At 43.2% G+C, this 16,057-nt stretch overlaps 3 protein-coding genes across 3 annotated transcripts; 1 reads left to right on the top strand and 2 right to left on the bottom strand.

Moving 5' to 3' along the window:
• Positions 1 to 5,423: 5,423 nt before the first annotated feature.
• On the bottom strand, positions 5,424 to 7,944 carry LOC108600186. The gene is made up of 5 exons (XM_017987593.2): positions 7,927 to 7,944; positions 7,569 to 7,867; positions 7,344 to 7,508; positions 6,927 to 7,290; positions 5,424 to 6,863 (listed from the first exon to the last, which is right to left on the bottom strand). Exons 2-5 carry the CDS (start codon positions 7,698 to 7,700, stop codon positions 5,506 to 5,508), a joined length of 2,019 nt encoding a protein of 672 aa, XP_017843082.1. The 5' UTR covers positions 7,701 to 7,867; positions 7,927 to 7,944; the 3' UTR covers positions 5,424 to 5,505.
• A 183-nt stretch (positions 7,945 to 8,127) lies between these two features.
• On the top strand, positions 8,128 to 15,916 carry LOC108600185 (E3 ubiquitin-protein ligase listerin). The gene is made up of 13 exons (XM_017987591.1): positions 8,128 to 8,226; positions 8,291 to 9,069; positions 9,128 to 9,307; positions 9,371 to 10,415; positions 10,476 to 11,795; positions 11,856 to 12,088; positions 12,145 to 12,604; positions 12,665 to 13,114; positions 13,183 to 13,294; positions 14,688 to 14,899; positions 15,178 to 15,369; positions 15,426 to 15,593; positions 15,655 to 15,916. Exons 1-13 carry the CDS (start codon positions 8,179 to 8,181, stop codon positions 15,712 to 15,714), a joined length of 5,259 nt encoding a protein of 1,752 aa, XP_017843080.1. The 5' UTR covers positions 8,128 to 8,178; the 3' UTR covers positions 15,715 to 15,916.
• On the bottom strand, positions 13,116 to 14,633 carry LOC108600187. Its single transcript, XM_017987594.2, has one exon. It carries the CDS (start codon positions 14,522 to 14,524, stop codon positions 13,310 to 13,312), a length of 1,215 nt encoding a protein of 404 aa, XP_017843083.2. The 5' UTR covers positions 14,525 to 14,633; the 3' UTR covers positions 13,116 to 13,309.
• Positions 15,917 to 16,057: the final 141 nt, after the last annotated feature.

Genomic DNA, 16,057 nt, shown 5'->3' with positions numbered 1-16,057 from the left:
TTTTTAAAAAATACGTTACCAAGGTAAAACTGCGACAGCGACGGCGACTGCGGCAGCGACTGAGAGGCGAACGCGTTGTCGTTCACTGTGCGCATGCGTGGCAACAACCACAAAAGCAACATCAGCAACAACAACAACAATAGAAGCAACAGCAGCAGCAGCAAGGCAAAGAAATGGCCGTTAAAGTTGCCAGGCAAATGGCAAAAGGCAGAGGCGTAGCCAATGAGCAGAACACGAAGGCTACCACGTCGGTGCTCGGGACAACGACAACGCCGCAGCTACGTGAGCCAAGCGCTTGGCACGTTTTGGCGTGGCCGCCGCCCGTTGGCATCATAAAAGAAGTCAATTGAATTTAAATTTAAAGTACATAATGGCCAGCAGAATAAGCGAAGCTATGGCCAAGGGGGGTCGAGACACTGGGAGAGAGCAAGAGCGCGGGGCATGGCTGTACGACAACGACGACGTCGCTGCCGCCTTTCGAATTTCACAAAGTCATTTGCTGGCTTCGCTGCCGCAAACGTTGGCTGTGTGGGCTTTACAAGCTATATATATATATAATTATATATTATATATACTTATATAATATATAAATATATATAAATATAAATATATATGTGCTTAAAGCTATATATTTATGCTTGTATGTATCCGTGTATATGTCTGCAAGACAACACGCAATACTTGTACACATGATCGCCTGGGCCGACTGGTATTTGTGAGCTCTTTTGATTTAAACGTGCTTAAATTTAAAGATCAAATTGCTTTTTTGGGGCTTTTTGTGTTTTTTTTTGCGCGCGCGCACTCTGGCACAGGAATTTTAAATTGTAACCCAAAATATAATATAGAAGAAAAAAGTTTTTATGAAACGAAAACCGCAATGCAGCGTAGAAATCACAAAGATTTGTTTAACGACAGCAAAGCTTTAGAGCGTGGCTTGTGAGTCACTTTGAATGTCGTTTGTTGGCGGATATGGTTAGCAATTTGTAGACTACGCTGCCGCTGTTGCTGCTGCTGCTGGTGCTGCTACGCAAGCAAACAAAATAGATGAGTTTCAGCTTTGGCAGCCCAATTCCCAATCCCCAATCGAACTGACATACATATCTACGTGGGCAACATTCCGTTTGCCGTCTGTTGCATTCATTGGAAAATGATTAAGCATGCTGACTAAGCTTTAGACACACTAACTTGCTAAAATGTGAGCGTCTTTTGTCAGCCTGCAAAAAATTTGCACAACAACAAAAGACTTAGGCAACGAACTTGCGCTTAACCTATTGACACAGCCAACAGACAACAACATTTTTCGTTCATGTCTTTTCCCTCTCCCCCACTCGCTCAATTAACAAACTAAAATTTGCATTGTTTGCCTAGACCAAATATAAAAAAGCAACAACTACAACAACAACAACGTGCCAACACATCGACCTCCCGATTTTTCTGGCGTGAGCGCTTTTTGTTTGTTTCTTTCTTGCGCCGCTGGGAACATGGGCAGAGAAAATATTTGACTTTTATGTGTGTATATATGAATATAAATATATGCATGTAAAAATATGTCAATGTATTTGCCTTTTTGTGGCTTTTGCTTCGGCTGGGAATAAGAACTCTCAACGCTCTGAACTGTGGGCCGTGTGATCTGCGCGCAAAACTAACAGGCTCGAAGTCGAGTCAGTCTTGAATATCGATTTAAGATCTTATATTGAACAGGTTACATCATTTAAAAATTTCTTCAATTTACATTTATAATAATGTTATTGTGAAATATTTTAATAAAAGTAAATTCACGATGTATAGCTTTTAATGTATACGTAGAATATCAATTTAAAAATTACGTCGCTTAACTGGATCAGCTATATTCTTTGGGCAATGTATGGATGTATGGAATGCATAATACATATGTTTGCCAAGGAACGTATAGCTTATAATTTTTGTAAAATTAAAAAAATTAAATAAAAACTCATTAATGTTCAATTTTTGCAAATACATTTTTTTTAATATACATCATAAAAATTTTAAATACATACAAATAAAATAAACTGTTCATAAATAAAATAGCTCCCATACATTCAGGCTATTTTTTTTTACCAGGGTTGATTTTTTTGAGCTAAAAGTTATTGCAAATATTTTCCATTCTTTATCCGTTCTCCTGAATAATACCATGAAACACTATTATTACACCTTACCTATGCTTATCAAAATATTATATTCTTACAATACATTAAAATAAAAAATTGTATAATCATGAATTAAGATTAATCTATTATCTTAAGATGAGCAATTTTATAAATTTTAAGAGCATTTCTAAATTTTGGTTGCTGTCTTGAATTTAATTTTTTTATTTTCTGCTTTAGTCGGTTAATAAGCATAAGTATTCGAATATAAAAACTAATTAGAATATTATAAAAAAAACACTGCAAACCTGTTGATTGGCGATAGCCAATCCCCTGGATACCGTGGACTAATGTTCAGCTGAATATGCATAGCCAAGTGGCTGGCACAGCTTGAAACATATTTACTTAAGTTGATCTTAAAAGATCTATCGAATGGCTCCATGCCAAAGCTATTCGGTATGTAGACTCTAACCAGAGCCAGAGCCAGAACTAATAAAAAGTCATTAAACAAAACATGGTTTGGCCTAAACAAAGGCTTACCACACACTTATGTATATACCTGCTATGTGTGTATGTCTGGGTAGAGTATATATTATAGCTAGGGGTACATTTGAATAATGTACACAAACAAGCCGAAAAGTCAATAATCTGATTGTGAAACGAACAGGCATGGAGACCAACAAATACAACGTCGTGGTTCAATTAAAGAAATCAAATTAATGAAATTAAAAAAAAGAAGTAAATTAAGTAAATGCTGCTAAGCCGACCGCCTCGCTCAACACGAACCCGAAAGAAAGCGGCGAAAACGTAACACAAAACCAAAAAATAATAATAAAATGATAACTTTTCAGTGCCAAGCGAAACTGTACCCCCTTGGCGCTGGCTAAGATGCCGATGCTGCTGATGCTGAAGCTGATGATGCTGCTGCTGCTACGGCCGCTGCCGCTGCGTAGAACGCTTGAGCAAAGCGTACAGGCCAAAAACAAAACACAAAAGGTAAAAAATGAAAGAAAAAAAAAAAAAATAAATAAGCGGCAAAGCCAACAGCCAACGATCGATACAATTTTTGTTCTTCCACTTTTATTTCTATTTTTGTTGGCCGGCGGGTTTTGGGCATTGGCATTAAAAAGTCAGAGAACAGTAACAATGCCAAGTCACCAATACAACACACACACACATACAAACACACACTCTCAATCACATACACCCACAGACATAGGGGACGGACAGCATTACCTCAGGTTATAGCAGGCAGACAAAAGCCGGAGATTGGAGACCAGCGTACCAAAAAAAGAACCAGAATCAGAATCAGAAACGCAGCTTCATTTTCATTGCATTTTTAGCTGCTGCTGCTCTTGGCTTGAAGCCAGTTTCACCCAGCATGGTAACAAGTTTAACTGACAAAATTCTAAAAATAAAGCCGGCCGGTTTGTCGTTAAAATAAAAAAAAAGAAATGTTAAGAAACGAGTGGGCTCACATGCACAACTATCTTTTTTTCTGTATGTATGTGTGTCTGTGAGGCAACAAAAAATAACCAAAATGAATAACATTTCAAAGGAACGTACAAAGGAGAGATGCCTGGGCTTAGGCAACAGGCAGCAAAGTCAGAGCCAAGTGGTGCCCAAGTCAGCTCGTTTCAGCTTACACAAGGGCCAACAAGAGCATCAGCGGCAACAGCGACAGCAGCAGCTGCAATCAGTCAGGTTTTTGTCAGGGATGCTGTAGAAGGGAATGAGGGAATTTAAGATATAATATATAAATATATTTATTACCATAAATATATTTATATTATATATAACTATAATTAATTAATTAATTCTAAAGAGTTCTACGTTAAAAAGCTTAAATATTACTACTAAAAAGCTGAATATTACTACTTAAATTATTCTATGCTATATTTTATAAATTCTACATGGCACAAATACTTTATTTGCATTTATTGTAAATGGTTTTTAATTTAATATCTCATATTTTTTCTATAATTTAATACCAATGATCTGCTGTTCATTGCTGAAGTTTGAAATATATTTTGTTACTTTTTACAATCCAACTTTGTGATGCAGCCCTGGCTTCAGATTTTGTGCCTTTGTCCAGGGTCTGTAGCTGATGATCATGACGCTGCTTAAATATTGCTGTTGTTGTTCTTGTTGCTGTTGTAGATGTTGGTGCTGTTTGCGTGCTGCTGTCGTAGGGGGTAACGTTTGTTTGTAACAAGTAACGCGCATCATCCTCTGCGTGCGTGTGTGTGTTTGCTTGGACAAAGAGTTACCTGCGTTGTGCTACCTGGGTACAGGTAGGCGTATGCATTAATGTATCTGTATCCTTAGCCGCTGCAGTCAACGGTCAGCAGCAGCGACAGCGGCAGCGGCGGCGGCTGCGCAGCATCAGCCACAAACCTTCATTATGGCCATGTACTTGTTATACATAAGTTGAAGCCTGTAGCATCGCACTGGCTGTACATAAGCAGAAGGGCTACAATTGCTAGCAATCTATATGTTCTCTCTCTCTCGCTTTCTCGCTCTCTCACTCGCTAGAAGAGCAGCTTGGTAGCTAGGCGTCTGCCTTTGCTTAATGGTTTTAGGAAATCGAAAATTAAATAATTTATCTCGATTTTATGACGTTACAAGCAGGTTTTTACCCTCAACACTACCAAGCCGCACGCGATAAATCTTCAGCTTACAATCATTCCAGCCAGCGTTAGTTATAAAAAGAAGAGATGCTTTTAACTCGCAACAGCATTCGTTATTTAAATACTTTAAATACTTAACTCTCTCTCAATGCCATATAAGTCGCCCCTAGTCTGAGTCAGCTTGGGGCTCCGGGTCCCAACCCACATCTAATCAACAACGTATCAAATGGGTAGCTATTTTTAAACCCAAACTCCGTCCATTTTATTTAAAGTTTTTCTCTTTGATTTTGGGATTGGTTTTTTTTTTGGTTTTGGATTTTTTGACTGGTCATCGCTCTCAAGTGGACTGCGAGAAAGGCGCAGAGAAAGTGCCAGGCCACAAAATAAACTTGGAGCTGTAGTTGTGGTTGAGTTTGTAGTTGACTAAGTGGTTTGTCATTGTCGCGCTGCAAGCATGTCAAATGGCAATCAGTAGCTTGGCAACTGGTACTTGGTCAGCGCCCATGTGTTGCTCGACTTTGGCTATTAACCAGCCAGCAGCTGCTGCTGCTCGAGCTTAAATGCTCCACATGCAGTGCGGCTTGTGGTTAGGGGCATTTGTCTTAAAGCATTTATTGATGAGTCAAATAATTGCCGTAAGCCTAGCTGACAAACGGTCTACAGCATTGTATTTTAAAGACTTTCAAACTTTGCAATATTAAACTACATTTATTAAGCTTAAAAATAACAACAAATTTAGTGGCAGGCAAACTAAACTATTGTAACTACATTTAGTACAGCTTCACCTTTTCAATGTTGTACCACATGGTGGAATAAGGACGCTTTGGCTGGTGGCGCGTTATTATGTTCGTCAGCAGCGGCACTACCATGGCCAAAGGTTTCAAAAGTTCTGCATATAATTTAAAATGTTCTGACCACTTCTTTAGTATTGTCTGGAGCTCCTTATCCTTGCAAATAGTCAACAGCGTAATGTGTGACGTTAGCAATGCGCTTAGCCATTGCATTGCCTGCAGCTCGGTGCATGTGTTGCCAAATGTTACGTTATTATGATCAGGCCGTTCTTCCAGCAGCACGTCGGGCACCGTGGCCACCACATACAAGTGCTTCAACAAGCGCAGCACATGGGGGAGTTCTAATTGCTTCTTCAGATGCTTTTCAATTGCCTCCGAGTTAAAGGTGCAGGCTAGCACAGCATTGAGCAGCTCATCTGTTTCGGGCGTAGCTCTATCTTTATCTTTGGCATCTCCATTCGTAAGTGCAGTTGTGCTGGTGTCCAATGCAAAGCGTAGACACCAAGCCAGCATGTGCTCCGAAATGTTTGTGTAACGACGGAGACACATGAGCACATGCTGCGAGTCTTTCGTTTTAATAAACAGCGTCAAAAGTTTCTCTGTAATCTCCTGTTCGCCAGCACCACTACGCTCAAGTTGTCTCATGACAGATTGCACTGCTAAGTTTTGTGGCCCCTCGTCAAAATAGTTGCCCATGAGCGTTATTTGCACATCTTCCAGTCCATTGTCAACATGCAATATTTCGCCGCTCACATGCGTCTTGACCAGCTCGTCAAGCTCCTGTTGCGATATTTCCGGTGAATCAAAGGCCACTGTCTTTCCGTTGGCAGGCGGCAAATTTTTTACTGGTTTATTCGCCAGCTTGCCTTTAGTCATCGGTTTATGCTCTGTTCTGGAGCCACCATACTTAAGCACCGCTTCCAGTGCCTCCTCCTCGTTTATGTGATCCAACTCAATCGGCGTCAGTTGCGTATTGTGCACTTGTGAGCCCAACATATCCACCAGCAGCTCATCATTCGTGCAATAGCGCACCGCGGCAATGTTTTGTCCCATTGCCAACAGAATGTGATCGTCGCGCGCCCACAGGCGCGAAAAGTCCAAGTACACCTTGAAGTATTGTTTGGCATTGACCACCTTAAAGAGTGTGTTGTACACCAACAATGAGGCGCCCTCCTGGCCATAGTTGGCACCATAAATAGCGGCAAAGTTGCGCGACAAGCCGTGCACGGACAGTTTGCTTTCCACATTCAGCTCTGCCAGCATAGAAACAAATTGGCCAGGCGCCAATTCATGCGTACGCTCAGCAAGATTCAACATGAATATGCGCTTATCAGACCCTGCGTGCAATATAATATAACAATAATATACGTAACCAACAACTTTAAATTACACAAACTTACAAATGGTCAACAGTTGCGGTGCGGCATCGCCTTCGATAACAGCATAGCCAGCAAGACGCACTGCCTCCCTTTTTATGGCATATGAGCGTATTTTTGAATTGTCGAGTGGATGACGTATAAGCTGCAATTCGCCTGTCGCATGTCGTTCTTCGAAGTAAGTGAGCAGTTCTTGGCCATTCGCTAGCTTATGCACTGTGGGCTTGCTCATAGTTTTGCTAGCCGCCAATGCAAGCTGCTCTGCAGTGTCTTCTTTCTGATCCTTGCGCGATTCCAATGCTTGCGAGAGCGTTTCCGAGGTACCATCGCTATACAATACGATCGCCTCCTTGTCTGTGTGCACCATATGTGCAATGCTTTTCTGAAACTGTATATAAAACAATTATAAACGAAACTATGAAATAAATAACGACAACAAACCTTCAACTTCTTGCACTTGGCGACATCCGAAGTGTCGGTGTCCCAAAGTCGTATAGCGTGGTTACCAAACACGGCAACATACTTTTGGCTATTTTGATCGAATATGACCTTCGTGGACAGCTTCTCCGGCATGGACCAGCTGTATACTTGCTTATGTGTGCTGATCTAAAGTGATTTCACATTATTAACTTGGATTACTTACTTGATAAATACGTTCATACTAACGTTCAGTACAACAACCACATTGCGAGCCAATGTGGTTATTACATTGCCATCCTTCTTATCCGCAGCCATGCCCAGGAACTCCTTTGGGTCCGGTATGGGAAATAGGTTATAATATGATAGAAATTTCGACATTTTTGAGCAATTTAACTAATTTAAAAGTGAATCAAAACAATGCAACACGTGCAGACTAAATAGAGATGGGATGCTTAGCGATTAGTGTTGGGTCGCTCGTGAGCGAACGAGCCTAATTAACATATTCACTAAAGTGAACGAAGTTCATATTATGTTATGTTCTTTTGCTGTGAATATAGAAGTTAGTAGAAAATATATATATGAATGCAATCTTATTGTAAAATACATAAGCAAAGGGGCGGCTTCACAGACAAGCTATGCACAAAGCACTAAAAATGAATAAAATTTAACGATAAATCAAATCGAACGAACAAGAAAGGAATTAGTTAACAAAATAGAAACGAACTTATTCAGTGCATTAAGGGATGCTTACACAGAACCAGTCCTGAAATAAGTTAGTTCATTCAGACTATGCAAGCAACACACTGTCATCCACACCACCTGATGAAATACAAATAATCATTCAACGTGTAAAGAAATGGGTGGCAAAACGAAACAAACGCCGCGAACAAAAAATAATGCAAAGGTACGTATCTTAAGCACTTGCATTAATGAATAATTGATGATTAATGGTTTCAAATTGTGTTTAGCCGTCGAGCAGCAGCCGTTCGGCGGAGTTGTTGGGCAGTGCAACGCCCATGTTTGTGGGGTTCTCAGCGCAAGCCGATGGTAATTTGGTGCCCTTTGCGCCTGGTTTTGCTAGCGCCGAGCAAATGCCAGAGACATTCGATGCAAGTATAAGCCCACAGACTCAAATTATACTGCGCAAGCTGTCCAAAAAGGATCCCATGACCAAAAAGAAAGCGCTGCAGGAGATGCACGAGCTGATAAGTGAATCGGATTTAGATTCAGTAAAAAACATATTGCCGCTGTGGCCCAAGTTTTATCACAACCTGGCCAATGACATTGACCATACAGTGCGCGAGCAATCGCAGACAGTGCTACAGTTGCTCATGTCCAAGTGCAAGCGTGCCATGGCACCATATCTGAAGCAACTGGTGCCTGTCCTATTAGCTAGTCGCTTTGACAACTATGCGCCCGCTGCCAGCATTGCTATTAATACCTTGCAAGAGACATTTGCTCGACCCAGCGAGGTATGCCTGCATTGTCAAACTGAAATCCTGGACTACAGCACAAGAAATCTGACCTTCCACACGGCCGCTACGCTCTCCATAGGCAAGAGTCTAAAGCCTGAGGAAGCCGAGCAGAAATACCAGCGCGTCATCATCAGCACTTTCAAGGCATTGTCATATTTTCTGGATCAAATTTCTGAAGCTGCTGAACTGGAGCAAGTGAAGGAAAGCTTAAGCACGTTGGTAGCGCATCAGAAGTTCTGGAGCTTTGCCAAAAGCAAGCAGCCGCCGATTAAGTAAGTGTGATACGTCATAAAATTGAATAATATCATTTGCTAACTTGATAATATTTAGAGCCGCCTGGTTTGAGTGCGTTTATCACATGCTGCAGTGCGCCAAGCTGGTAGAGGTGCTGACTCCACAGAAAAATCAACTTATCACATTGAGTTTCCAGTTTATTGATGATACGGATCCGCTGGTGGCACCACATGTTTGGGGCTGTGTGCTGCTGCTGCAAAGCAACTATGATGATTGGTTCGCTCAGAGTGTTAATAATTAATTCTTTAAGATACTAAGCATGCTCATTTATTACCGTAGGTATGTGCCACTGAATATACGCAAGGCGCTACTGCCCAAGTTGTCATCGCTGCTTTGCAATGCGTTTAATCGCAATGCTCAGGCTATTTGCCCCAATCTGTTGCCGTTTTTGTCAAAGATAACGTCCGCTAGTCTTCAGGATATGGACCTTTATGAGTTTTATCAGCGCTTCTTTGATGATCTGAAGAGCGCTTTGGTGGATGCCCACGACCCACCGTTGGCTAAGTCTGACGCCTCGATTATGCACAGCGCCTACTTTGAGTGTCTGCGTTTGGTGCTGCAGCAGATCAACAATAATGCCGAGCGTACTGAGCAGATGGAAGTGTTTGCCTACGGCCTACTTGAGCATCAGCTGTTGGAGCCCATTGCACATTTGCTGCGCAGCGATAGCGCGCATGTTAAATACTTTTTCCAACATACCTCAGCGCTGGTAGCCTTTTGGGATCGTCAGTGCAGCAGTGATGCAACAAACAAAAACGCCTTTGCGCTGTATATAAAAATGCTGAACAAGTTTTGGACACGGATATTTGAGCTAATTACAAATGATCTCGCTGTTGAGGATGTCAACGAGCAGCTGTTGTCGCATGTATTACTGCTAGTACAGGATTTGCATGTGGCTAATCCCAGTCTGGAAACGCACAGCGTCAAATTCGCTGAGCCAGCTAATGAAGAGGAAGTGTCTTCTCAGCACTCCACGCCAACCAGAAAAGCGCATGAGGCAGCAGCCTTTATACAAAAGGAACTGAAACAGCTAGTGATCAAGCTCGTGCGCATTTGCTTAGACAAGGTGACTGCTAGTAGTGGATATATAGCGGGGCGTTATATACGCCAGGTGCGCACGTTGACGAAGCTCTTCACCGATGCTGAGTTCTACAAAGGACTCACTGAGCTGGGTGAGCTACGAGCGACACTTGATAGATTTGTGGCCCTACTGGGAAAGCTCAACGATGATGCTTGCGAATCAGTGGTGGAGATACTCTTTGAGATCTTGACGCTATTGGAGCCTCAAGAATCTTTTGATTACATAGCTCAAACGCTGTTGAAGGTTAGCTTATGATTTATATGAAAAGTAACTAAAATTAAATATTTATTTTTATTTTTGCAGCTGCAACTGCACCGCGTGCAGAATTTGCTGCTGCATCGTCTGCTTTCCTATCCGCTCTGCACAGAGCCAGTTGTACGTCAAATGCTAGCCAGTCCGGAGACCTGTACGGTCATCACACGCATAGCCGAGGAGGTTGTTGTTAGTAATGATCGCGATAATCTCAATCTGCTGCACAAATGTTTCTTCCAAACGGATACGGGTGACATTTTAATAAACGCTGCAACAGTGGATAAAATACTGCTGGCCATGTGTAAGCCGTTGGAGCAAACACCCATGAACGACATGGTTGAGGTATGCGGCAGCTTCATAGCACAGATAATGCCTGTTATATGCAGTAAGGATAACTCCTCGCTGGCAGTGCGTCAGCAGATCTTTCTGCGACTGTTCAAGTTCAGTTTGGAGCAACGTGTAGGCGATTATCTATCGCAGGATACACTCTGGGAGATTACAACCTGCTGGCAGGATGCGCTCTCCAGCAAGGACATAGAAATAACAGACGAACTGCTGCAAAGCTGTGCGGGCATTGTGGAGCAGCTTAGCCAAACGGTTGAATTGAATACGAGTAGCCTGGAGTGCATGGCCGAGGCTATGGCCAAATTTATCGTTTGCTCCACGGAAAACATTGAACAGGAGCCGCAGCGCTTGGCGCGCATAGATGAGAGCATAGTAGCGCTGCTCAGTTCAACGATTAAAAGCAGCAGCAGCATACAACAGTTTGAGCAGCATTGTGTGTATTTGGAAGCATTGGAAGATTGCATAACACCAGCTGTGCCCTTTGACAACGCTGCCATGGAACCGACTCAGATATTACCTTTGCTGAAACGCGCTGCATTGAATCTGTCCACAATTTGTAAGCTCGTGTGTCGCGTAGATAATCCACAATTAACCGAACAGCAGCCTGATACAGAGGATGAGCTCACCGAGGATTACTGTGATCCCAATGCCAACTTGCTCAAGCACTGGAGTGAAGCATTGATAACAGAGCTGTTGCAGTGCCTGCAACTAGCTGCCACTGCCGATATTTGGCTGAATGTAAGCCAGCAACTGGACAATGACTGCGAAGAGCTGACACTCTGCTTAGCGGAGCAACTAAAGAGCTTAATGGGCAACAGCAGCGAACTAGTGGCCATTATCAGGCAAAGATTGGAGCAAGCGGCGCTGCAACAGCAAAGTGTTGTCAGCTGTCGCCTGTTGGGTGATCTGGTGCACTGCGAGCAGTATGCAGCCTTTGAGGAAAGTGCCACCATACTGCTGCATGAGGAGCTGTCTGAAATGCTGGTTGGACAAGGTGCGCTTAAGGCGTATGTGATGACGCTGCAGGTAAGCATAAGCAATCTAGCTTGTCTTTAAATAAACTAATTGCAACTGTTTGTTGCTTAGCATATGCTGCCTAAGCTTTCGCAGAAGGCTTTAACGCTAAACAGCGCTGTAATGCGCACTGAACCTGATGTGCTATGGATCAAAGCTGCCGTCTTTCGCTGCCTGATACTCAACAATTTCCAAGCGGCAGTGAACGAGCAAACGGATCGCAACATTATATTCTCAGCTTTACAGTTCCTCACACAAGTGGGCGAGCAGCAAACTGCACAAAATCAACTGCTACTATACAATGTGTTAGTTTGAGCTTTATTTTATTTATATATTTAAATTAATCGGGCTATCTTTATAGTGATCTGCTGCAGCAACCGTATGAGGCTGTGCTAAATGTTGTGGAGGTTATACAATTACTCAACGAAGTGTTGCAACGCTTTCCCTACGAGCTGAGCATTAAGCACTGGGATGCCATACGCATTGGCCTCAGCTCCTGGGTGCTGAGCGTGTCTAAATCTATAAAGCACTATGCTGATCCAAAGATATCGTTTTTCATTGTGGCTGTGTACCAATTGTTCGCTACGCTTGTTACTTTTGTACGCTCTGAAAAGCAGAAGAGCTCCACGGAGATGCTAAAGAATGTGATTGACGAGTGGGAGAGTCTGTTTGCCAGAGAGGTCAACGTGGTGCTGTTCAGAACGTATTACGAGCTGACACATGAGCCCACGGTGCAGTCGGATATGCAAGCTTGCTATGCTGCGCTGCTGGAACGTCTGATGCCCACGCTAGAGCTGCTGGACTACAGCTTTGTCTATGCAGTAAGCTAGTTGGTCACATGAATTTACTTTAGTGCATACTAAACTCTTTTTTGCTTTTAGCACTGCAAGGCGCCCAGCTCAAGTCATAGCTTGGATCATTTGTGCAATTTTCTGCTCAAGCAGCTGCACAGCAATCAGCACAGCGTGCGTCTGAATGCGGTGCATGCCTTGCGGCAATTGACGCCACAATTTGTGGCCGATGACATTGAAGTAAATGACAAGCAGAGTGAGCAGCTGGAATCAGCTGCAACTAGCAGCTCAACGATCTCTCAGTGGCACTTTCTTCATCGCTTCGAAGACTATCTAACACGCTACGATGCACTCATACGTACTTATCTGGAGGAGTTTAGCTTTAAGTTGAGCGAACTCGACGATTTGGAGCCCATCGATAGGCACGCTGCCTTTAGCTATCTGCTCATTTGGGATTGTATCATCAATGTGTGCGCCAAGTCGCCCGTGGCCTTGCGCTCTGTCTACACAAGTTGGCTGAATGACAATCGCTATGAGGAGGTTAGACAATGTCACAATTTAATTTTGTTGCACATAAAATAACTTGCAATTTTGTCAATACATTACAGAATTTTCTGCACTTTCTCTTCCGTGCCATGCCAGTGGACATACTGAGAAACCACAGCGCCAAGATCCACAGCAATGGTGTCTACAAAGAGCTCAGCTGGTCTCAATTGAAAGGTGAGTGTGCGTGTTCTATATGATCGTCTCCTCGGAGGGCAGCATCTCGCCAGGTAGATTGATTAGATCGTTATCGTTATCACGCAAATAATCGTTAATGGATTCGTTCATGCCCTCGAATTCGCTCAGATCATAGTCAAAGTCAGTACCGCCCATTTCCTCGCCATGGTGCTCGGAAAGTGATATGAAGTCTGACAGGGGGACAAAGGTTTCCGGATATTCTCCATGCATGGTGCGCTCCACGGGCACCTCTTGCGGCGCCAAATAAATGTTCAGATTCGAGATAAACTTGTTTATCCACACGGTCAGATTGTTGGCCAAGATGCGCTGATATTCGCGCAGATTGCTGGTGGTGTAGAACTCTTGTTCCGTAAACTCCTTGATGCGATCCAGTATGACGGCGCATAGTGGCGATTGTTCGTCTATGATGAACTGATCGTTGAGCAGGAAATCCTTCATTTCCTCGAACAGCACGCAGACAATCTTGATCATCTGCTTGCGCTGTCGCTCCAGTATGAGTTTCTTGAGATTCTTGCAGCGCTTCTTGTGCTGCAGCTTGGCAGCGCGACGCTGACGCATCTCCTCCTCCAGATACTCCATGGCCTTCTCCATGGTGAGTGTCTCCACGGGCGGCTTGGGCTTCATTTGGTCCTGCAGCGCTTGGCGATGTCGCTTGTTGAGTATGTGCCTAAAGTCTTCCCAAGTGCCGCGCACACGCAGCGGATGTGGCACGGCCAGGCGCTCTACGCGCGCCGTGCAAATGGGCACATAGATCTTCTTGGTAATATAGCGCGGCTGACGCATACGCAGCGGCGATAGAAAGTCCTTCTTGGGTGTGGCCAGAAAGCAGATGTGCTCCTCACGCTTCAGCATGTCGCGATCGATGATTATTTGGCCAGTGTGCTGGCAGGGCACATAGCAGGGATGATAGCGAGGGCAGACGCAAAAGAATCTGTACAGATGCTGCGGCTCCGGTACGTTGGTCTTGACCAAACGCGGTATGCGCTTGGCATGATCCGGACGCAGCTGCACCATAGCCAGGCGTGCATTCAACTCATCGGCCACCGTTGGACCCGGATCCTTGGGCGTGCGATCTGGCGGCGGGCGATCGGCGGCAATCTTAAAGAAGTTGATTGCGTCCGCCACCGATTGCTTCTCGCTCTCCAACTTAATGTCGCGCACGGGCGCATCGTTGGGCATTTCATAAAAATTCAAAGGTTTTTTAGCCATAATGAAAAATTATTATTTAACGAAACGAACTAGCTGCGAATGTATCTACAAACTGATTAGTGTAATATTTTGAGATTTTGTTCTCCGTTGCGTTCGTTCTCCGTTGTCAGAGCCTACTGAATAATTTTTGTGTTTGTTTGCCTTGTTCTCATTTCCAAATTAGATCCTCAGCTGCCACTGGAGCGCTATGCCTGCCATCTGTATACGGAGGTGCTGCGCAAGTTACCAGCCGTGGTGCGCAAATGGTGGAACACCTGTCAATCCAGGCAGAAGAATTTCGTCGACAATCTGACGACCAACTATGTGAGCGCGCTGATATGCACTGAGGAGCTTAAGGCAATCGCCAGCCGAAAGGAGAAGCATGAGAATATGCAGGTAAGCAAACACTCACCCTCCCTCTCTCACTCCCTTCAGTTTTAGAGTGTCTCCTCCACATACATGCGCAGAATAAAGACTGTGGTAATGCTGATCAGCAGTACGAGTATAACTATGCTGCGAAAGATTTCCAGTGGTACCATAGCGTATTAATTAGTTTTCTTCGTTTAAAATTTATAAAATGATTTTTGTTATTGTACAAATTTGCTTTATGCTTCAGACAGCTGAACTGCAGGCTACTTCGTCACATTGTATGGTTTCCGATTTTTTGCTTTTAGGTCACTGTGCACACTTCCACGCGTGAGGTGCTGGCTGTTTATTCCATTGATGAGGCGCGCATGGAGCTGGTCATAACACTAGCATCGAATTATCCGCTGGGCGCCGTCAAGGTGGAATGCGGCAAGCAAATTGGCGGACGCGCCAACTCACGCAATGTGGGCATGCAGCTAACCATATTCTTAACCCATCAGGTAAGTCCTTAACTAACTCATTAAAGTCGCTATATTAATTCAATTGTTCACATTAGAACGGCACCATCTACGATGGTCTCACACTGTGGAAAAATAATCTGGACAAGAAATTCGAGGGCGTGGAGGAGTGCTACGTTTGCTACACGGTCATTCACCAGGACACCTGCCAGCTACCAAAACTGACTTGCAAAACCTGTAAAAAGAAATTTCATGGACCCTGTTTGGTATGTACTTCTTATATATATAAATTGTCGGCTTATTAAAGATTTCCTCATTCGCTTGCAGTATAAATGGTTTACCACTAGCAGCAAGTCCACCTGTCCCATCTGTCGCAACGTCTTCTAAATATTACGAGTGTTTACCTTTGGCTATTGCTGTAACTTAATTTGGCACTGCTTGTAAATCAGCACATAATAAAAATAAATTCGGTGTAGTTTTAAACAATAGTTACTTTCAGTTAAACAATGTTTAAAGCGTTTAACAGCTGTGTTTAGTTAAATTTAAGTTGCTACAGGCTTGTTTGCTTCCAAGTTAAGTGTATAATATATTAAATACAGTATTTTATTGTACATGTAAGCAATTGTTTATCAATAATATCATATCATTTTGAACAAATCATTGGTAAACAAATTATGTTTATTTAAAAGGTAAACTGATTGATTACGATTGCAAATAATGAATGAAGTGA

Source organism: Drosophila busckii, chromosome 3L (genome assembly GCF_011750605.1).
Source record: "Drosophila busckii strain San Diego stock center, stock number 13000-0081.31 chromosome 3L, ASM1175060v1, whole genome shotgun sequence".
Classification (NCBI taxonomy): domain Eukaryota; kingdom Metazoa; phylum Arthropoda; class Insecta; order Diptera; family Drosophilidae; genus Drosophila; species Drosophila busckii.
This window is presented reverse-complemented; position numbering and strand designations above follow the sequence as displayed.

Bases quoted from the DNA above. Each gene is read 5' to 3' on its own strand.
- LOC108600186 (XM_017987593.2), bottom strand. From the start codon at position 7,700: ATGTCGAAATTTCTATCATATTATAACCTATTTCCCATACCGGACCCA. The intron at 7,291-7,343 runs GTTTGTTGTCGT...TTTTATATACAG, and splicing joins CCAAGTGCAAGAAGTTGAAG to TTTCAGAAAAGCATTGCACA. The intron at 6,864-6,926 runs GTAAGTTTGTGT...TATTGCACGCAG, and splicing joins ACCGCAACTGTTGACCATTT to GGTCTGATAAGCGCATATTC.
- LOC108600185 (XM_017987591.1), top strand. From the start codon at position 8,179: ATGGGTGGCAAAACGAAACAAACGCCGCGAACAAAAAATAATGCAAAG. The intron at 9,308-9,370 runs GTTCGCTCAGAG...TTATTACCGTAG, and splicing joins CAAAGCAACTATGATGATTG to GTATGTGCCACTGAATATAC. The intron at 12,089-12,144 runs GTTAGTTTGAGC...CTATCTTTATAG, and splicing joins CAACTGCTACTATACAATGT to TGATCTGCTGCAGCAACCGT.
- LOC108600187 (XM_017987594.2), bottom strand. From the start codon at position 14,524: ATGGCTAAAAAACCTTTGAATTTTTATGAAATGCCCAACGATGCGCCC.